The sequence below is a fragment of the Ascaphus truei genome, chromosome 18, assembly GCF_040206685.1.
Source record: "Ascaphus truei isolate aAscTru1 chromosome 18, aAscTru1.hap1, whole genome shotgun sequence".
NCBI classification, from domain to species: domain Eukaryota; kingdom Metazoa; phylum Chordata; class Amphibia; order Anura; family Ascaphidae; genus Ascaphus; species Ascaphus truei.
The window spans coordinates 13,966,456-13,989,370 of record NC_134500.1 but is presented as its reverse complement, the minus strand read 5'-3'; the positions used below and the strand labels follow the sequence as shown (position 1 = coordinate 13,989,370).

The window sequence follows — 22,915 nt, the reverse complement described above, 5'->3', positions numbered from 1 at the left end:
GGATATCCTGAAAACCTGACCTGTTGGTGGCCCTTGAGGACTGGAGTTGACCACTCCCACTCTAAAACATTCGCTAACCAATCTGGCTTATTCCTTCTTTCCAACATATATGCACGTTTGTTCCCTATTCTTTGCTACTTACGTACTTCTCATAGTAAACATTGGCAAAACAAGCCTCAAATACCCAATTATGGGATCAGCAAGGCCATGTTAGATCACTAACCCTAATGTTTTAAAAACTCAGTCCTCAATCAAGGCTTCAGCCATATGAATTTCTTACTTACAAGCTGTTCCTCCCATTATCCAGAGCATGCACAATGATTCAATGTTGCTGTGTTTTTTTTTTTACATCATGTGTAAAGCAGGGAACTAGCAAACAAAATCCCTCATAAAACACTAAGAGGTTTCTCCCCGCTCCTCCCCGATTAATCTGATGCTGTTTTTTTGCTTTAGTCAGAACTTCTAACATGGATGTGTTTTCTTACTCTCTCACTTGCAACGCAGGCAGAGTTTAACTTCACACTGTAAGGCCTTGACCCCGCTGGCTACTGCAGCACCCGCTGTGGCGGACGCTGCAGGGACGAGAGCCCTCCCCTCAATGGCGCCGGGCCCGCTGCGAGGGGGGGTTGCAGCGCTGGGGCGAGAGTTGCTCCTGCTCTCAATAGAATTGAGAGCAGGACTCGCGACGAGTGATACGGCACGCCCCCCGGCGGTTCAGCCAATGAGGGCGAACCTGCCGGGTGACGTCATGGCCGCGCCCCCGCCACGCCCCCCCCCCGGTCTCTCTTCCTGCAGTGAGCTGCAGACCAGGGAATCGGCTGCACGCGCTGCCAATCTCGCGGGTGCGCGTTGCAGCGGAGTTACCGGGGCCTTAGCCTAAGGCCGAGTCCCCGCTGGCGATGACCGCGCTTGGCGCGCTTACCTCTATACAAGTTAATCCTCCTATCCACGCTCATGCTGTGCGCGTGTGCTCATGTGCGGGCACGCAGGCTCTCCCAAGCTTGGGGCTTGGCGAGACAAAAAAGTTTTTGTCTTTGGAGCGGAGATCAGGGTCACATGACCCTGCTCTGACCAATGGGACGAGAGAGCAGAATAGGCTGAGTGGAGAGAGGTGGAAGGCAGGGGGGGATGACGGAGAGAGGTGGAAGGGGGGACGATAGAGAGAGGTGGAAGGGAGGGGGGAGGGAACAGAGAGAGGTGGAAGGCGGGTGGGACAACAGAGTGGTGGAAAGGGGGGGAGAGGTTTTTTATTTTTCTTTGCAAAAATTTTATTTATTGTATTTTTCTTGCACAATTGCCATTTTTGGAATGGGGGAGGGAAAGAATGGAGACGGACACAGAGACACATACACACAGACACACAGACCTGATCCAGCCAATGACACGCCCTCTCCCTTCATAGCCACGCCCCGCGCTCCTGCTCTAATTTTTTTGCAGGATAGCAGAACGCTCATGCTTGAAGAGCTGGTGACGTCAACACTCTCAAGCATGAGCGTGGTCTGTTATTCATATAATAATGATGTCTGTCCTAAATTTTTAGGTATGCGCCTTCATTTTGCAATAGCTTTAGAGCAGTGGTGGGCAACACGATATACATCAAGGGCCGCAGGTGCAGCCCTTCATCCCTAAAAGGGCCGCACATAATGTATTGCCGTTTACCCGCTCTGTATAACACCTCTTTTTGTGCTGCTATCTCTCCCCATCTCTGTACTGATCTCTCAGCGCCTCTCTCTTTTTCTCTGCTGATCTTTCCCCCTTTCACTCTCTTTACTGATCTCTTTCACTCTGTGTGCTGATCTCCCCCCTCTCTCTGTGCTTATCACCCCGTCTCTCTTTTTGCGGATCTCTTTCTCTATCTCTCAGTGCTGATCTCTTTCTCTCTCTTTCTCCCTCTCTCTGTGCTGATCCCTTGCCCCCTCACTCTGCGCGGATCTCTTTCCCTATCTCTGTCTCTCTCTCTGTGCTGATATTTTCCCGTCCCTCCCTCTCTCTGTGCTGATCTCTTGCCCCCTCTCACTCTGCGTGGATCTCTTTCCCTATCTCTGTCTCTCTCTCTGTGCTGATATTTTCCCGTCTCTCTCTCTCTCTGTGCTGATCTCTTCCCCCCCTTCTCTCACTCCCCTTCTCCCCCACCTCACCTTTCAATCTCCCTGTCATTCCCCGCTATGCCCGTAGCTCCGCCCCTTGTCTGTAGCTCCATCCGTGTGCTCCTGTGTCAGGATGAAAGGAGGAAGGGACCGGGGGAGGTTGTGGGCCGCGGGGGGAGTCCCTGGGAGCCGCTGGTTGTCCATCAGTGCTCTAGAGCAACATTTTTTACATTGTGCACCCGTACATCTAATGAATAAATCGTATTGCCGGCTCATCAGACTCTCGCTAAGAAATCGGTGTGACTGATCCCAGGCAGTATATTGCTCTGAGCTCATGGGGGGGGGGGGGGGGGGGGAACACACGCTTAATAAGGCCCCAAACTGCACCTCAATGTGTGCAGACAGCATGGGGTGGTATAGCGGTCACCCACTGTGGGAGTTTCCCAAGTCATGCCGCACATTGGCTTGCCTCTGTGGATGCAAAGAATTGTGGGTAGTGACTTTGGAAACTTCTGCTGTAATTGACGGCTCTTCCACCCACACTACGGTGCCGGTCGGGGCCTTACTAAGAGCGTACTCCCCACACGGGCTCAGGAACCCACCACACTGCCTTGGATCTGCAATTACAATTTTTTTTGTTAACCCCTTAGAGACATCTCACGAACCCCCTGTTGGGAATCACTGCTCTAGAGACAAGAAGGTATAACTAATAGAATGGCCCCAACTAACCAGTCAGAATATTGGAGACCTGTTTTATTGGGAAATACTTCTTCTCCAAACATGAAATACTTCTTTAATAACCCTGTAATCAGCCTGGTTGTGGCTAATGTATTTTACCACCATTGACACTACATTATTAAAAGTCTCAGGTCAATGTTGCTCCTAAAAGCACTGTCGTCGTTGTTACATAGATGGAAGCAATAACTGAATGCAGATGGGTGATGAGCAGCATAGCAAGACCCAACCCCACTGTTTAATGTCGCTCTTGAATGAAGAAATAAATAATGTTTTGGATAGCATGCACAAGCTCAAAAAGCAAGCAGGAGTCTGCATTACATAACTCTATTACCTCCTTTTGTTTGTAATGCATTGCAATATATGTCATCGGCATACCCATGGATGGGTAAAACTTCCCACCCTAATTTAATTTAAGAGGAGCTCATCCTATATAATGAAAAACACATTGCAGTTACCACTTTAAATCGTTTCCAATTATTGTGGCTCATGGTGAAACAATATTGCTATTCTTCCTATCTCACCCATTGTGATACTGTAGCATCCATAACTAATCTAATTTAGCAGAAGACTTTATGTAATCCCATTGTCATGGCTGGTGAGATAAACAATAAAGAATAGTGTGGAACTTATATCTATCAGACAGCAGAAAGATAACACTAGCATTGAGTACTGGAGACGGATAGCAATAGGATCCTCTGCGCAGTTTGCAAAAGGATTAGTGTCTCTATTTTCTTGTTAAACTGATCCTTCCAGTTACTGGATTCTCCTTAACCAACTCTCAGTGATGGTATCATCGCTGTTGTATTTTTCCACCGCGAGGATTCTCTCTCTTAGAAGGCAGTTCTTTGGCTCCTTGCTGTTACTGCTCAGATGCACAAAAGGGTGCTAACTTTAGCATGCCTTTACTCCAGGGCTGGGCAACTCCAGCCCTCAAAGGCCACCAACAGGTCAGGTTTTAAGTATATGCCTGCATCAGCACAGGTAGCTGAAGCAGTGATGTCCTTAAAACCTGACCTATTGGTGGCCCTTGAGTACTGGAGTCCCCCACCCCTGCTTTATGCACATTCATATGAATGGGAGCTGGAGGCGTGCTAAAGCGGATCAGCCTTTGGTTGGAGCCTTAGGCTGAGCTCTGAGCCTAAGGCCTTGGTCCCGCTGTGGCTGGCGGCTCGCGCGGCCGCGGCCCACCCGCAGTTTGCCCCCGTTCTAGATGCCCCCGCTGGCTCCTTCCAGCGTGGCTGACTGCGTGCTGTGACGCGTCAGCCAGCCGGAGCTACAAGGAGCTTGTGGTTTTGGCGAGTTTCACGTGACATCCCAGCAGCCAATCCGATTCCCCCCTCTGCTCCGATCCACCCCCCCCTCCCGGTTCCGATTTCCCCCTTCAGCTCCGATCCCCCTTCCGATTCCCCCCCGGCTCCGATCCCCCCCGTTCCGATTCACCCCCCCCCCGTTCCGATTCACCCCCGTGTGTATTTGCCTGTGTATGAGTGTCTGTGTGTCTGTGTGCCTGTGTGTGTGTGAGTGTCAGTGTGTGTGTGTGTGTGTGTGTGTGTGTGTGTGAGTGCCTGTGTGTGTGTGTGTGAGTGCCTGTGTGTGTCCTTCCCTCTGTGCCTGGCTTCAGAGTGCGAGGGGCTCCGGGAGTGGGAGAGGGATCGACGGGGGGGAAATGGGGTACGACAGAATGTATTAGTAAACATTGTTTAACTTGGCTGCCTTCCACAAATATATACAGCACGGATTTCTGTTTAACTAATGTGATTTAAAATGAGCACATTTGTCATAAAATCTAAAATTCTCTATTAAAATGTGCATCAAATTGATTGCAAAGCGCTGTGTTTTTCACGAACAGACACAGAGGTTTGTGCATCAAAAATTCAGTTGGCCACTTTCCCCTTGAATGATTTATTTCCGAAATTACAGTAAACTGTCACTAATTTACAACAACAATTTGGAAGTTGGACGGTTTTTTAACTGTATTATAAAAAGTGTACAGTTTCACCCCTGATGATTTAAATCTGCAGCTCTGCTTTTAATGTCACAGATCAAAAGCACAAAACACATTATTGATTTATTGAACTAGCAATTCAATTATCAGTTGATGTGGGGTTTCAAAACAGTGTACAAAGTGCAAATGAGTATTCAAACAAGCATATTAAGTACAATAATTATTCACAGTGGGACTCACATCACAGCAAACCATTGAAGGCCCCTTTGGCAAGCGAACAGTAAATTAGTTTAAAACTGGAAGTCCAAACCCCTACGGGACAAAGTGAGCTGCAATCCGATGCATGCCACACCACCCATTTCTCATCTTCATAACCTCAGAGACTTACATGATGTCAGCTCCAAAACTTCTCTGCAGTCGTGTGAAGTTTGCGAAATCCACCGCAGTTTAAGAAATCATTACAAATGTGTTTGATTTACACAAATAGAATTATGAGCACCAAGGGAACCAAAACAAATTAAAATAGGCAAAAGTACAACTTCTTAAACATAACATTGTACATATGACCTTTAAACGTCTGGAGTGGAAGGTGGCTGTCAATAGTATGAAGGAACACATCTGTTTTTCTAGCTCTGGCTCTCTGCACATCAGGCAGAACCATATCGATACCGCTGTGGCACAAGGCAGAGGCAATTGTAGAAATTACATTTTACAAATATAAACTTCTGCAGAAATAAACATTTTAGACACAATTGTGCATTTTGTTTTAGAAAGAGCAAACTTGCAATTATGCCTCCTGTTAAACTGAATGACGTTATAAAGCCTAAATTATCTTGCTTCATGCACAATAATGAGGGGAAAAATTTGAAGCCTGCCCAAATTGAATCTTATTTCTAAATAACAAGAAGGAAGCACGCAGAATTTAACCAGAATATCCAAGATTACTGGAAGTTAGACAAGTGCAGAAAGGCTTTGCAAAGAGTCCTGATCCAGGAGACACAAAACCTACTCTGTTAAGGCCAGTCCAGTCTCATGCAACAGTTCTGCGTTAAAAACAAAATCATAACAAAATCCTTCTGGAATGTTTTGTGTAAATATATACCACGGATGTTGTTTGGTAGTTAGGAAATGCATTGTACAATCCCAACCAGGGTTGCCAGGTGTCTGGTATTGAACTGGACTGTCCTGTATTTGGATACTCTGTCCAGTAAAAAATGAGAGGTAATACTGGACGGTATTTTCCTCCCTGGACATAGTGTCCTGACGCACCTTTCACCATTGAGTCCAGTATTTTTGGAGAAGCCACCTGGCAACCCTAATCCCAACCCACATGCCACCCTAAATGAAATAATGAGTCAATCAATTTTTAAGAGAGTTAATGTGTATATGTAATTTTCTTATGTAGAGCACTGATAGCTTCTACAGAGCTGTACAGGCAGTCCTCGGTTATCCAACACAATGCGTTACTCAAAATGGCGTTGGATAGCGAAACGTCTCAAAGCGAAACACGTTTTCCCATAGGAACACTGTTTAAATGAAAGGTTCCGTTCCTGAAGGCATTTTTAATGCTAAAATACACAAAATATTTTACTCCGGCAATAAGATATGCAACACATACATACATTATATAGTGTAGATACTGTATTATATATATAATATAACATAATATATCATGTAATTTAATAATATAATATATTATATAGTATAATATAATATTATATTATATGATATATATATTATATACACATAAACAACTTTGCAAAGCATCGTAAGAGCGTTGGATAAGCCGTTTTGGCGTTGTAAAAATGAATATAGGTATGCATTGCATAGCGTTGGATAAGCCATTCGTTGTAAAGCGAAGCGTTGTAAAACGAGGACTGCCTGTATATAGCATTTTGCATGCATTTTTCTCCCTTAACTACATACTGTCTGTTTGTTGTATGAGTGGGATTCATCTATTTATACTGTATTTAGAAGAAAGGTAAACGTGATACTCGTCAAGATCTGAAAATGGTGCAGGGATTTACTACATGTGAGGCTGCAGCCATAAACAAATGTATTACCTTAACCAGTCTGGCCATAAGAAGCGCAATGATGCAGCAGGATTTGGAGGAGAGACATTAATTAGATTTTTCATGCAACGGCCGCGTCACGTTGCCGTTTGAACCAATGAGGGCGAACCAGCCTGGTGATGTCACGTCCACGCCTCTCCGCCGCGCGCGCATCAACGGAGGACAGAAAATTGCTCAGCGACAGCCGTGCCAAACTATCTCAAGCACTGTCGCGCGCGCTCACACACTATATCCGCAGCCTAAGGCTCTGACTAGCCTTTCTTTGCAAGCTTACTATACAATGAATCTTTTACATTTTAGAGAACTGCCAATTTCACAAGGTTCCTGGTGCTATCAGGGGTCTCTAGCAGTCCAATGGTTAGCCAAGGAATTTATGTGTTGAGCAATCATAGTGAATCTCCCCAATGAGTTTTGTCCCTAAATCAATGGCAGCTAACGCTGAATTCATCTCCGAAACCCCCTTATCTGAGCTTTGTGAATGCCGGCTGTATTTGTAGCAAAGTCTAAGGTTATATTTTTGTGGTTGGAATACTAGAGAGAGGTTACAGTAACTGGAAGGGCCTGTTAATACTCTTAACAGAGAACCATAAAGCCATGTCTTACCATTTATTACAATCTGTGATAAGCCCTCAGGTTGTCCCGTGTTTTGGTGCGCCTGACAGCATCAGCTGAATTAGCTTGCTGCGATCTGTATTTCGTGATAGGCCTCGGGTTGTCACGTGTTTTCCGGTGCGCCTGACGTCATTGCGTCCTCCGACATCTGACGTGACAACCCGAGGACCTGTCACGGAATACAGATCGCAGCAAGCTAATTCAGCTGATGATGTCAGGCGCACCAGAACACAGGACAACCTGAGAACTTATCACAGATTGCAGCAACTTAATTCAGCTGACTAATAAGGAAACACTAGGATGGATTGAATCAGGACAGGCGTAGAACATCATCAACAGAGAGCACTATAGGGATTTCAGGGGCTACAAGAGACACTTTGGGATATTTATTTTCATGCCACTTACCACTTGAGAAACGTCGCACAGTTTTTTGGCGTATTAAACAGATTAGAAAATCCGCAGTGCCCTATGTTGCTTTTTCTTACCCAGTACACTGGATTACCCACAGGCTATCCCTGAACATAGGCGCACCGGTAATTGTATCCTTGTATTTTTGCATTCATGGTGTGCAGCATGTATCTCTATTCACATTATCATCTATTACCCCGATGTTTACAGCCTCAACTCTGTAATTCCTGAAGATGCTTTTTATTATTTGTGGTGTTAGAAATGACAGTAGAAGAAAATTAAAAATACCCCTTAGGCTGCGCTTATAGTGCCGGCGACGCGACTATCGCGTCAAAACAAATGCATTGTCGCCGTTGTCAATGCTTATAGTGCACTCAAAGGCGACAGAGCGACAGCACTACCAAAAATCTGGTAGTCAGTTATTTGATTTTTTCGGCAACGTTCTCCCCTTGCGGCTAATCAGGAGCTTCTCCGTGCCTCTGCCCTCCCCCTTTTCTGACGTCACTGGCCTTGTAGCCAGCAACGTCGCTTAAACTTGAAATTCAACTTTTGCAATGGCGACGGCGATGGGTGACGTCATCGGTAACATCGCCGTCACTGTCTTACATAGATTCATACATGATATTAGCCACTATCATTTTTCTTAAATGTGTAGGTTCTTAGACAAGAAGTGACATTCAACAAAACGTAGAGCATTGGTGCACAATAAATGTCTCTAAAGGAAGTTTGCTAACAGTCCAAATATTTATTTATAGGCAATCTGGGGCCATTGGATCACGGTTAACAGGAGCTGGATGGGGAGGATGCACAGTCTCAATGGTGCCGATCTCCAAGCTGAGCGAATTCCTATTAAGTGTGCAAGACTCTTATTACAAAACCAATGACCAAAGATTAGCCCTGCAGCAAAGGAGCCTTTTCGCTACAAAGCCTGGAAGTGGAGCGATGGTTCTTCTCGAGGCTGAAAAAAAGTGAAACTCGGGGAGGATCTGTGCGCCATACACGTGATCCGGACTTTGAATTCCAGAGTAAATTCATCTCTTTACTGTTTTGTAGTGTGATGAGTATACACAATACATATGAAAACATTATGTCTTCCATTATGTCTTCTGCTTTTGCAATCCATAAATATAAGTGATGTAATAGCAAAAAAAGATGTCCTGGTGTTTATTTCTCAATAATCTTTTCAGTTCCACGTATTTCCCTGATCTCTCTCTATATATATATCTATATATATAGATATATATATAGATATATATAGATAGATAGATATAGATATATCTATATATATATATTATTATTTTTTAAACAAACAAAAAAACAATTTCTTTTTTTTAAACCCTTTTATTCTTTTGGAAACACCATTATCAATCGGGTTGTACATTTTGCTCTAACAACTTCCAAATATCGGAGGCAAATATTTGTTAGAAAGACCATTTAGAATCCATTTCTGTATTCACCACTTCTTGGATTGTCAGGCCCTCTTTCATGAACAGTTTGCTGGAAAACGGCGTATGTTGCTATTAAAATGAGAAACAAATGACAACTGTTTAAGTACATTATCTCGGACTAGTATATGCCACACATGGATGATCGATCCGGTCTATATGTTATTAGAATAATGTGCAGCATATATGTTTACAATGCTAGAAACACAATACTGCACATTATGACTAGTGGAATGGGCGGAGGAGAGGCTGCCACGGAGGGTCTCCCTGTGGCTAAACGCCAGTGGGGGGATTGGTCGCGATGGGACGGCCACCAACCAATGTCCCATTCCAGTGCTTTAGTGCCACTTTATGGTTTGAAGTGACACTGAATATAACATTGTTTCAGTAGGTTTTAAATATAACATTACATTCTCAATTAATTATTTCCTGCTCCGGCAAAACCATAATTGGGTTCCGTCATTTTAGTGATCACAAACCGCATCTCATAATTGTTGACCATAGAAAAGGGGCCATGTATATGATGGCTCAGCACTTAAATACACTTGAACATTGTTAACTGCTGTAACTCAGGATTCTTCTCCTTGCAAATTCATCACAAATAAAACTATCTTCTAATGATAAACAAAAGAGTTAAAGCTAATGGTAATTAGTGACAACGTTTCTGTTACATGACTGCAAACCACAATGTTACACTATCACTGTCAACTATACAGACCTATGTTTACACAAGATTAATGACACACGAGGATCCTCTTAGATATGTAAATGATACAGTATTCCTGCCTCTCGTTACAGATGTTCTGGGAACAGAGTAGCAGCATGTACTTTTACAAGTGAAATGACAAAATCTCTTTGCACGAATAACAATGCTCTGTAATTGTTACAAGTAGAATGTAATCTGGATGAACAAAGATGTAAACCTCCATTTTTAGGGAGTCAACATATTTATGGAAAGAAGGGTGGGATGCTGTGTTGGTCCTTTCTTCCATGTAGTATCAAAACAAAGGAGGGAGCGGGCGTAGGGGGTATGATGCCATGTACTGGACCAACAAGTAGTTGATATGTTACAAGCTTTCCAACCTCTCAGGGTCAGGGTAACCCGATGAAGGACCTCGAGAGGTTCGAAAGCTTGTAACGTATCAACTACTTGTTGGTCCAATAAATGGTATCATACCCCCTACTCCCTCTCCCTCCTGTGTTACAACATATTTATGGCTACTTTGTTGATTATGCATAAATCTCTAAGCATGAAACATACTATCTTTTTAACACTGTTTTCACATTTCTCCTGAAGTGTAATTTTACATAGTTATTTGCGTTGATAGACATGTTTTAAACCAGTCGGCATAACCATGTTTAATCCAAGTAAATCGTGAGAACCTTTTTGACCCAACTAATCCCTACACAATAAACATGAACCTAGCAGTCTTTCCCCGGAATTGAATCCCACGTGGGTACATATACATGTTTTAAATGCTTAGATTCTAAAGCACATTTCATTTTTTGTTTTGTTTTTTTCCTTATGTGAAAATGTATTTATTTTTGTAATATCAACATTTCCCTTCCCTACAAAGCATTGCTGTCATCGGTGTAACATGCCTGTTACACATAAAACATTCAATTCCTTTGCAAACCAACTGCCTGGTCTGTTGTGAAAGATTCTAAACCCGGACACAATGTAGACGGTGCTGACAAGCAGCATAAAGCCATGTGATTTATTCATCTAGTGCAGGGGTGGCTAATGCCAGTCGTCAAGGGCCACCAACCAGTCAGGTTTTCAGAATATCCCTGCTTCAGCACAGGTGGCTCAATCAGTTCCAGCTTCAGCATGGGTGGCTAAATCGGTCCCAGCTTTAGCACAGGTGGATCAATCAGTGGCTCAGTCTGAGCCACCTATGCTGAAGCAGGGATATCCTGAGAATGTGACCACTTGTTGCCCCTTGAGGACTGGAGTAGGCCACCCCTGATCTAATGAGTAATTTATTAACCACTTTTTATGTTGCCACCTCCTTACATACTGCCAACTTGCTCCTCTTGTGTCTTTGTTTTTATCATTACTCTTGCGTGCATCTTCTGCAGTAATCCTCTCATTTAACTTTCCGACTCCCCTTTGCCTCCCCTAGGCTAGCCATATGTTCATTGATCGCTGTCTCCAACCATTGTCTCCCTTAGAAAATTATCCTTCAAGTTTGTATGCTTGGTAACGCCTTGTTCGACTGCCTCACGTTTCATAATGTTCTCTCTAACCCTTGCAAATGTGTAATAATTTCCCACTGATAGCCCACCCATATTCTCAGTTCCTTTCCCACTACGTATCCCCCTTTCTTTCTTCCACAATGTGTGTTGATTCGGGTTCGGCACCCTCCTGACTTTTACATTGGCATGGCAGTTTGCTCCTTCAACATGTGAATGTGTTTTACTTCCATTGACCTTTGCAATCGCCACAGCCAAATCCATCCATGCTCTTATCTCCAGTTGGACCTCTGTAACCTGCTCTTGTGTATTCTCATATCATATGTACTAGATTTCTTCCCAACACAACACTGCATTTAGAAATATTGTTTTCCTCACATCTGGGATAGTTCCTCAGTCATTTTGTATAACCTGTGCTCCTTGACATGTCCAGGATTCTGACCAAATCTCTGATTTCCTTTTATCTCCAGGTCTTTCCCGGCTCCAGCCCATCCATTGCTACATCTCTGTTTTTAGATCTGATTTTATCTTTATTATTATTTTTTTTTTAATCTTTGCATTTACATTATCCCTTCCCTACAGCTAATTAAAAACAACGAAAGTCTTCTTCACTGCACCATTAATTAACTTAATTTTTCTTTACTTCTGAAATACATTTTCTTCTCTGTTTTCTGCAGTTGCTAGGATACATTGTGTAATATATGCTAAATATCAAGGATGAAATACTTTCACATGGCTGGGTAGTCTTTTTAGGAGGCCACGGTGTAGATCCCTCGATTTTTCCATATTTTGCCACCCTTCTTTCATGTACACGCTCAAAATGATTTTCTCCTGACAACTGCTTTCTTTTAAAATCTACAGTACTTTATTTTTGCACGTCAAATTATATTATGTCTTGATTAATAATAATAGGTTATATTCTGAAATGTCAGCTCATTCTATGTAAAACCCTAATTTCCAGGGGTTCTATTGACCCAGGTCACCCAGCTGCAAAAACTCCAAAAGATAAGAAACCCCATTGGAAGCATTGGGGGTGTCTGTTTCGATAAATCTGGGAGAAGTTGTTTTGCAGCCTAAAGACTTTGAGAAATAAATCCCTCCACTGTACAGCTACACAACTAGCAGGTTATCTAGGAAAGAGAATCTGACAATTGTATGTTTAATTTAGTAAGTCATATAAACGTATACATCTAAGTGCCATGAAAAATATTGCGATAGCAGATCATGACATGTTTAAACAAGTGAGTAAATGTTTAAAACAGTATAAAACACTCTGGACAAAATGTGTGGCCTGTGAATAACCTATGGACAGCCAGTATAACTTGAATTCTCTAGTGTTACGGATGTGTTGTAATGAGTTGCTAAGCAGGAAAATGCCACAAAGCTAGATCAGGTGCAGATGCTTTATATTGTGACAAGTGTCTCATTAATTTTCTTCTGAGTATTAAAATATGATACGTGGGAGGTTCAAACTAACATACCGTGAATGCTGAAATTAAAAATGAGTCTCCCAAATGGTTTATTCAATATGATAAACAATTTACACGCACGTCTAAATGCTGATACATATATTTGAGCGATTCCATGGAATGTAAACCATTAATACATTCAGATATTCATTTAATGTCCATAAACAAAGCAGCGCCTTCTGGAAATGCTAAAACTAAGCAATGCACAAGCTAAGACTAAGACATTTGGGTTAAAATACCCATCTAAAGTTGGCTGTGAAAAGTGGTAGGACCCAAATATATCTTTAAATATTATAGCCCCCCCAGTGTGGTACAAAGGAAAGCAATCTCTGGTACTGTACATCTACCTCTGGAAATCAAAAATAATATTTGAAATAAGAGTCATACTGTATCTTATTTATTAAAAAACTATATCTAAGTAACGTTCTGGTTCCCTTCACGTGCAGCAAAAGACTGGAGACCCGGGCCATGCATTCTTTCATTTAATCGTTAAAAAGATAGGTTCATGATCCACTTCAGGAACTAAAAGGGTGTAGGTAAAGTTAATCACTAAGGTCTTTGGGGTCCACAGCTTAAGAACCCCTTCTTTAATACTTGAAAACGAGAGGTAACTCTCAATGTACTACTTCCTGGTAAAACATTTTTATAAATAAATACATCTAATGATTTTGGGACAGACCCACCACATGGGCATTTTCTCAGTAAATGTCCAACTAAAAACTTTAACACCAACAATCTGAGGATCGTCAGCAATTATTAGAGGCGTAAAACATTTTTGGTTAATAGAGACCAGACCAAGTGCAAACATAAAGTCGGATTTGCGGAAGAGCATTAAAACTTCCGCTGTGAAGCTTTAAGCTCTCGTTGTTATTTTTAAACGGTGTTATAAGATGTTTGGAGTTCTGCTAAACCACGATGATTGCACCGCAAGAGGATACTGCAATGGATGTAACGAAAACTGAAGCTTTTTCATTTAAAAACAAAACGAACAATGATCTAATATTTTCCTAAATTGGTAAAAAAAAAAAAAAAAAGCTTTAGAAGAACTTTAATGATCTGCAAAGCTTTGGTGTATATGCAAGTCTCAGATTACTTCAGTAGATTTTGTTTTCTTTCATCTTTATTCTCATTTATTCTTTTCATTGTGTTGCACATAAATGCAACTGAAATACCAGTATTTCCAGACTGTAGGGTTTCCAGTCATTTTGCAACAATAAAATTAGCTTTTAGATAAAGGTTATGCCATACTTCAGGGACTCATCTTTGTGAGGGAAAAAAAGAAAGAGAATAATCACACATGAGCCTCAAGTAATCTAGGATTTATCCTCCAGAACAAATGGAGAATGGTATAATGTGGTTCAAAAGATACCTATTCTCTTTACTGTACATCCCGAGGCTCAGTCTAAACTCTGGATCTATGGAATTTCCTTGTGTCTGTCGCAAACATTATCAAGCACATGGTAAAATCTCACAGGCGAAAAGTTTCATATGTATAAAAATGTCACTTTTTTTAGCTCAGAGTGCCAGTGATTTGGCGTGAGCATGAAAAGGGAAGTCTGCATCTCGCTATATCCTCAGTGTCATAAATTATTCTATTATAATCTTGCACTCTTTATACTTGATCACCCAAGGTTGTCACACTGTTACCAGATCTCCACAAATTCAGTAGATAAAAGAATTGCATCCATCCACATTTCATGTGAGGCAAGTACTGTAGGAACTGAGCAGTAAACTGCCAATACGCCAAAGGCTTTAGATCAGGAGTGGGGCAACTCCAGTCCTCAAGGGACACCAACAGGTCAGGTTTTCAGGATATCCCGGTGTGACAGGGCCTTAAACCTTGTCTAAAAGGGCTCCAAATAGAAAGCCTGGATGTGACTGATGAGTCAAGCAGGGAGCTGGTTAATTGCAGCTTCAGCCATCTCCACCTAGTTCATCAGTCAGGCAGAAAAGCGTCCTGCAAAAACTGCAGGGGATCTCTTTAACACTAAGGAAGCGAGTGCTGCCAGAGAGATCCCAGGGAACCAGACCCTCTATTCCAGGATGCAGCGGAACCTGGAACCTGCCAGAGGGTGCCCCCCCCCCCCAGACACCAACCCAGACCTGGACTGAGGGAAAGAGCCCCTGATAACAGATACCTCTTTGGACATTGGGTCAGAGGCTCGTAAGAGACCTATCCTCCCAGCACTGCAGATAGGGACTGGGAAGTGTGAGCCAGCCCTTACAAAGAGAGAGGCCTGTTTTATGTGTTTATTTGTATACTGCCTTAAACAGTTTGAAACTACGGGCTAAATAAAAGCCAATGTTTATTTCCCCCGAATCAATGTCTCCCTCATTATATCTCTGGACTCGTACATATGGGGTCAGAAGTTGGGATGAGAGGTGGCATTTGATCTTTGCCCAGGTTGAACCACCCGCGATCATTGATACAGAAGCAGATGCAGGTGGTCACCCTAGTCTCAGGGAAAGAAGATCACCCAAATGTATTGGAGAAACTCATGACCAAGTGGTTAAAAGAAGACTTGGTAAATTGGAAAGAGGAGCTTGAGTGAAGAGTCCTTCGCAGAGGTGAGGAAGCTAAGCAAATCATGGAAAGACTGTGCTTGAGAAAAGTCCACCTCAAACTACTAAAGCACGCTCATTTCAAGCACCTTCTGGAAGAGGCACTGGTTACCTGGAGGAAGGGCTCCAATCCAAGCATGACTGGGGCCTTTCTCCCTCCACCCATCCTAACTCGAGCCACAGGTACATCTCGAGTGAGAGTGGAGGGATGGGCTTCAGCCGTGGCTAACTCGAGCTATCCACAAATGGGGGAGGCATGTGACAGGCCTTAGCCCCTGTCTAGAAGGGTTCCAAACAGAAAGCCTGGATCAGACTGATGAGTCCAGCAGGGAGCTGATTAATTGCAGCTACAGACAATTAGCCAGTCTCCAACTGGCTCATCAGTCACTTACAGTTGAAAAGCCAACGCCATAAATTGCATGGGATCTTTCCAGCACTAAGGAAGTGTATGCTGACAGAGAGATTCCAAGGAACCAGACCCTCTAATTCAGGACACATCGGCCCCTGGAACTCACAAGAGGGTCGTCCCCCACCCCACGCCCCGGACTCCACCCTAGACCCGGACTGAGGGAAAGAGTCCCTAAAAACAGGTACCTCTTTGGACTTTGGGTCAGAGGTTGGTAAGAGGCCTATACTCCTAGCCCTGCAGATAGGGGCGGGGAATGGGTGAGCCCGCCCAAGACTGAGCCACTGATTGAGCCTGAAAACCTGACTTGTTGGTGGCCCTTGAGGACTGAAGTTGCCCACCCATGTTTTAGATGCCGCTTTACGAATGTTAGCCATATCTTTGCCATCCATATGCATTTTAAGCGGTGGTATGTGTTTGGTGGAGTCAATGTATTCATAAAAAGAATACATTGAGCTTATACTGTAGCATGCTTCTCACTTGTCTCCCACCTGAATATCCAGAACATCTTTAACTATGATAGGAGATATATCATCCCTTTCAGCATTGCCCAATACCGGACACCCCCGTATGCCCATTTTGCAATGAGAAAGTAAAACTTCAGAGTACAGTAGCTCCCAGTCACAGACTTTAATTCGATTTGGCACATAGTGTTTTCAAGGTTCTCACCACACTGCACAGTGCATCATTCTTTTTCATTTAACTAATATCATACAGTAACAGTAACACAGTTCATGCCAAGCAAAATTTAGTTCTGCCAGCCAATACGTGGCAGTACAGAGTGGCACAATACTCCGGTTAGATGAAAGTCTTTGATTAGTGACTTGTGGTGTTAGCATAACCCTGAACCTGGGATACTTTGTTCATGAATAAACTTTAGGTTTTCCTACAACAGTATCTAAAAAAATTCTATTTGTCATAGATTCCCACCAATAATTCCCAAGGATCTGTAATACAATAAACACAAAGTAACTGCATAGTAGAGTAAGTGTTAAAATTAGCAGGATCCACTGTTTATTGATTTCAGATCTTAATGTGCGTAGGTTTGAACACAACGTTTCGGGGGAATAAACCTCATTGTCAGGTGGATCAGGTCAGTATTTCAAGATTGTCAGTAAGTAATCCAATTCACATACTAATTGCCTGATGGCCATGCTTAGGTCTTTTTTACGCCGCATATTTAGGGGCACCACAGCAAAAACAATGGAAGGTTTTGCTACACAACAGTATACGGTTTTCTGATATATTATGGATATTTCTTCTAAGTGGTGTTAGTTAGACAATGGAAATATCAGAGGTTATTCAACACAACACGTCAGTGCCAGGTTAGCAACTGACATTGAATGCTTATTATAGTGTATGCAACTGTATTGATTACCCTCTATAATATTTGGTTGAGTGGAAGCAAATCTTATAAAATGGAATAAAGTGACCAGCTCTCCTGCTCTTTATAGTCTTTACATTTCGAAACTCAATTTCAGCCCAAGACCTTTGTCTAGGCTGTGAGATGAGTCACTGTCCCAAATGTTGGAATGATCAATGGTGGAAGGGTGTTGTCCAATCCTATTTATCCGGATCGTTCTCCTGCATGAGCCACTACTATGTTAATAAAGGGATCTTACTTACCGTTTTAAACCCTTATATGTATCACGTAAAAAATGGTCTCAAAAGCATTTGACCCGTGTTTAAAATGATTGAGCTTTCCTGCTATAATTGATACTATTTCTATGGCACTTTACCCAATGGATGTATAAACCAAACTGGAAGGCTGCACAGAAAAACAAAAGCATACTTTCTTTCACCTTGGTCATTACCAAACGACAATTTCGAGTGACATTTGATATAACCACGTCTCGGGTTAACCACGTCTCGGGTGGATGCTACAAATTCGAGTAGACATTTCCCAGCCTTGTTTTGCTTCATATTGACATTCTGGGCAGTAGCAAAACTGACACATTTTGCACATCTGTAAATTGTTTAGTAGATCACATTGCCTGAGTCAGATTCTCAGTTGTATTTATTTTATAGCATAACTAGTGGCTTGTCCAAGACTGGTGTTACTGTGACCATGGTTAACAAGCTCTGTTTATACTTTAAATCTCATTCTAGAAGTACAATTCTTACATTAACTCATAATGTCACAGTAAAATACAGATGTTTCTGCTTATTTTAGTGCAGGGATATTCTGTGTAAAGACCGCTCATGCTGCGCACTTTGCTGGAAAAAGCGGCAGACCTGCCACGCGGCTGTAGGAAGGTCCCATTGAAACCTAATTTGGGAAGTTAAATTGTAAAATGAACTCATAATGTTAAATTAAATGCAGCTGCTGGAGTCTGTTTTAGTTAATCAGTTTTCCATGACTGCTGAAAAATGGTGGGGAGGAACAAAAGTCTGGGGGGTCTCAATTTTTCAGCTTGTTTCAGCTTATTATGACACTTTGCAGAGACATGTATGAGCATCTTCAACTATAACGTGCTTTCCACCATTAAGGAAGGAGGAGTGGCTCAGCGAGTAAAGACACTGACTCTGATAACAATGACACTGAGTTTGAATCAGGGGAACCTGGTAAAATTCCCAGTGTCAGCTCTTTGTGACTTTGAGCAAGTCACTTTATCTCCCTGTGCCTCAGGCAGCAAACACATAGATTGTAAGCTCATCTGGGCAGTGTCTGTAACATTCGTATGTGCTACGTACCACGCGCTGTGACGCGCTTTGAGTTCTATTGGGAGAAAAGCGCTTATATGAAATTAAGTTATTATTATTACTTGGCAAAAGTGATGTGTTTCCATGTAGGAAATTATATATATATATATATATATATATATATATATATATATATATATATATTGTGACAGAAACCAGGGGATGGTAATAAATTCCGTATATAGGGCTCCCAGGATACTAGACAGTTTCTATCCTGTTTGGCCTGGGAGTGCAGCCTTATAATACATACACTCCATCCCACAGTTTGGCAAGCGCTGGAACTGAGGGATGAGAGATCCAGACCAGAGTTTGTCTGCTGCCTGATTTCTGTCACCTGTCATGCTAATTAGGAATCAGGTATGAAAGACTGATTTCCTGTTTGCTCTGGTCTCCCCACAAGAGCCAGGAGGCTGGAAGGCTGCTGAACTACAGAGGGGAGAAGCCTCTTCCCCAAACAGGTTCAATCTTTCTGTTCATTTGTGTAAGACTGCAAAAGTACCGTGTTTTGATGTTGGAAGTGGAAAAGCCACTTCCAACCCTGAGTCAGGGATATCTAAGTTAAGTTATCGCTCAGGTGAGCAGCTTTTGTTTTGATCTGTTTTCTGTTGTATGCACTGTGGCAGTCTCAGTGCCTGGGACTGAATAAACCAGGCATAGCCTGTTTAAAGGAACAGTACGTGACGCCTCATCATTTAACCTACCCTAAAAGACTGTGTTCTAAACAGTCCCGGACAAACGACGGAGCCCCGGAGTAAGCCGTTTGTCACATATGGTGGAGAATGCGGGCAGAACACTAGGGGGTCTGCGGGTTGAAGAACTTTGAAAAAAAAAAAAAAAAAAGTTTTTTTCATCCTCTGCAAACAAGATGGAAGACGTGGTGGGTGCGCTGGTACGCAATGTCGCTGCCCAGAAAGACGCAAATGAAACCCAGCAACAGCTGTTAATAGCCCAGCAAGAAACTAATGCAAACCAGCAGCAGACGAATGCAGCCCAGCAACAGCTGCTAATAGCCCAGCAAGAGATTAATGCCAACCAGCAACAGGCGAATGCCAACCAGCAACAGGCGAATGCAAACCAGCAACAGACGAATGAAGCCCTGCAAAACGCGAATGCAAACCAGCAAGAGACAAACCGCTTGCTGAGAGAGGAGCAACAGCGGTTCGCTCAGGGCTTACAGCAGGAACTCGAGATCCTGAGGGGGACTATCAGTAACCTTCCACTGGCAGCGGCAGCCCCAGTTCCGAAAATGACCAGGGCAAGCCACTACCTTCAGAAGATGGGACCCTCGGATGATGTGGAAGCCTATCTTCTCACGTTTGAATGCACGGCACAGAGAGAGGGATGGCCAGAAGCTGAGTGGGCTGGTCTAATCGCACCCTTCCTAAGCGGCGAACCCCAGAAGGCTTACTTTGATCTAGAGCCAGCCGAAGCTAACGTCTATGCAAAATTGAAGTTCGAGATCCTCGCCCGCCTCGGCGTAACCACGGCTGTTCGCGCCCAAAGGTTTCACGCATGGTCCTTCACGATGGATAAAGCCACCCGAAGCCAGATGTATGACCTAATCCACCTCGCCCGGAAGTGGCTACAACCCGAGATCAACTCAGCCAGCCACATCGTGGAACGGTTGGTCATGGACCAGTTCTTGAGGAAACTTCCCTCTGCCTTACGCCGTTGGGTCAGTCGGAGTGACCCCCACAATGCGGATGAGCTTGTGGCCCTCGTAGAAAGGTACAATGCAGCAGAAGAGCACCCGCAACCCAAAGTCGTGGAGCAACCCCACTACCCGAGGTTCCAGGACTCTTCCAGAGACGGTAAAAGGGTACCGGGGTTAAGGGGCGCTGAAGAGCGGCGACCACCTTCACGCAGCACCAGCAACAGTGGTTCGCACACTAAGGGCAATAGCCAACATGGGGAGCCGGGAAAAGGCTCTAAGTGGGACACAGACTATGTACCTAAATGTGTAAATTGTCATGAGAGGGGCCACACAGCAAAAATCTGCCCACTAAATGATGAGCCCATGCAATGCAACAGCGTGGAACCTTATTCGCTGTTGTCCCAATGTATGGGCCCTAGCCCAGAGGACCCCTTGAATAACCATCTGTGGGCATTTGTAAAGGTTAATGGTAAGAGGGTTCGGGCACTTCTTGACTCTGGGAGCATGGTCACACTAGTGTCCGAATACCTCTTGCCCATTAAGAAGAAACAGGGAAACAGTTCACAAAGAGTGGCAATTTGTTGTATACATGGGGATAATCATGAATATTCCACTGTTGATGTTTTTTTTGAAACAGAGTTTGGTTCTTTAGATTTCAAGGTGGGTATTGTACCCAAACTGGCACATGATGTGTTAATAGGGACCGACTTTCCCCATTTTCTAAAAATGTGGTCCCCCGCTCAGAATAGCGCCCAGAGTTCAATAGCGGACCATAACGAAGTATTAGAAGAAACAAATCCTTTCCCTTTTTCAGAAATGGAGGTTGACGAGGGCCCAAATAAGAAGGGGGAAAAGGAGGAGTGCTGTAAAATTCCCTTCCCCATCACTACTTTGGTAGGGAATACCCCAAATCAAGATGTTGAGCAGACACTTACCACCCCAGAACCGGATAAGACCCTCGCTGACCTAGAGGTCAGTCCTGGGAGTTTTAAGAAGGCCCAGTGGGAGGACCCCACATTAGCGGTAGCAAGGGGAAATATACGGGACCAGAATAGTACTCCTGGCCAACCAGATAGGTCACTTGCTTACCCCTACTTCGAGGTAGAGAACGACCTAGTATATCGGGTTGATAAAAGGAAATCAGTTACAACTAAACAATTGTTGGTACCACGGACATTCCGTAACGTAGTATTACACCTCGCACATAGTCATCCATTGGGGGGACACCTAGGGGTGGAAAAGACAAAAGAAAAGATTCTCCGAAGCTTCTATTGGCCTGGGGTTCTGGCAGAAATTACGAATTATTGTTCCTCATGCCCAGAATGTCAGATCACCGCCCCGTTCAAGGCGTACCGCAGCCCATTGGTACCCCTTCCCATAATAGAGGTACCATTTGACCGGATTGCTATGGATCTAGTAGGACCCCTAATAAAGTCTGCTAGGGGACATCAGCATATATTGGTAATATTAGATTATGCCACCCGATATCCGGAGGCAGTTCCCCTACGTAGCACCTCAGCTAAAAACATAGCAAAAGAGTTAGTAGTTCTGTTTTCCCGGGTCGGGATTCCTAAAGAGATTCTATCTGACCAGGGAACACCATTTATGTCCCAAGTAACGAAAGAGCTATGTAAACTCCTAAAAATCAAGCATCTCAGAACCTCAGTCTATCATCCACAAACAGATGGTTTAGTGGAAAGGTTCAATAAAACCTTAAAGAGCATGTTACGGCGGGCGGTTGATAAAGATGGGAAAAACTGGGATTGTTTGTTACCGTACCTGTTATTTGCCATTAGGGAAGTTCCCCAATCATCCACAGGCTTCTCCCCGTTTGAACTATTGTATGGCCGACACCCAAGGGGCTTACTGGATATAGCCAAAGAGACTTGGGAACACGAGGTTACCCCTTACAGAAGTGTAATAGAGCATGTTGCCCAGATGCAGGACCGCATTGCTGCAGTCCTACCCATAGTGAGGGAACACATGGAGAAAGCTCAAGAAGCACAGAGGAATACATATAATAAGGGTGCTAGGGTCAGAATTTTTTCTCCAGGTGATAGGGTACTAGTTCTGGTTCCCACCGTGGAGAGTAAATTCCTTGCTAAATGGCATGGGCCATATGAGGTCTTGGAAAGAGTGGGAGAAGTAAATTATAAGGTAAGACAGCCAGGTAGGAGGAAACCTGAGCAAATTTACCATATAAACCTACTCAAGCCCTGGAAAGATAGAGAAGTCTTGTTAACCCTAGTACCCCCAGGTCCGTCAGAGAATCAAGAAACTGACCCAGAGGTTAGCATAGCTGAAACCCTGTCTGTTCATCAGAAACGAGAGGTTCAGAATTTAGTGAAAAGAAACAAAGAAATCTTCTCTATACGGCCAGGTAGAACTAGCGTAATTGAACATGACCTAGTCTCTGAACCGGGGGTCCGAGTTAACCTTAAACCGTACCGAATCCCAGAGGCCAAAAGAAAGGCTATAAGTTTAGAGGTTAAAAAAATGCTAAAACTAGGTGTAATTGAGGAATCCCAAAGTGGGTGGAACAGCCCTATAGTCTTAGTCCCAAAGCCAGATGGTACAACAAGGTTTTGTAATGACTACCGGAAACTAAACGCGGTGTC

General features: G+C 43.5%; 2 protein-coding genes across 2 annotated transcripts in view; one reads left to right on the top strand and one right to left on the bottom strand.

Moving 5' to 3' along the window:
• Nucleotides 1-9,011, top strand: part of GALK2 (galactokinase 2) — a 98,568-nt gene extending 89,557 nt beyond the window's left edge. Inside the window, exon 10 of the mRNA XM_075575638.1 lies at nucleotides 8,618-9,011. Coding sequence (XP_075431753.1) covers nucleotides 8,618-8,834 — 217 coding nt within the window. The 3' untranslated portion in view covers nucleotides 8,835-9,011. The remainder of the gene's footprint in view (nucleotides 1-8,617) is intronic.
• Nucleotides 9,012-9,203: 192 nt separating this feature from the next.
• Nucleotides 9,204-22,915, bottom strand: part of FAM227B (family with sequence similarity 227 member B) — a 185,362-nt gene continuing 171,650 nt past the window's right edge. The window contains exon 15 of the mRNA XM_075575623.1: nucleotides 9,204-9,379. Coding sequence (XP_075431738.1) covers nucleotides 9,284-9,379 — 96 coding nt within the window. The 3' untranslated portion in view covers nucleotides 9,204-9,283. The remainder of the gene's footprint in view (nucleotides 9,380-22,915) is intronic.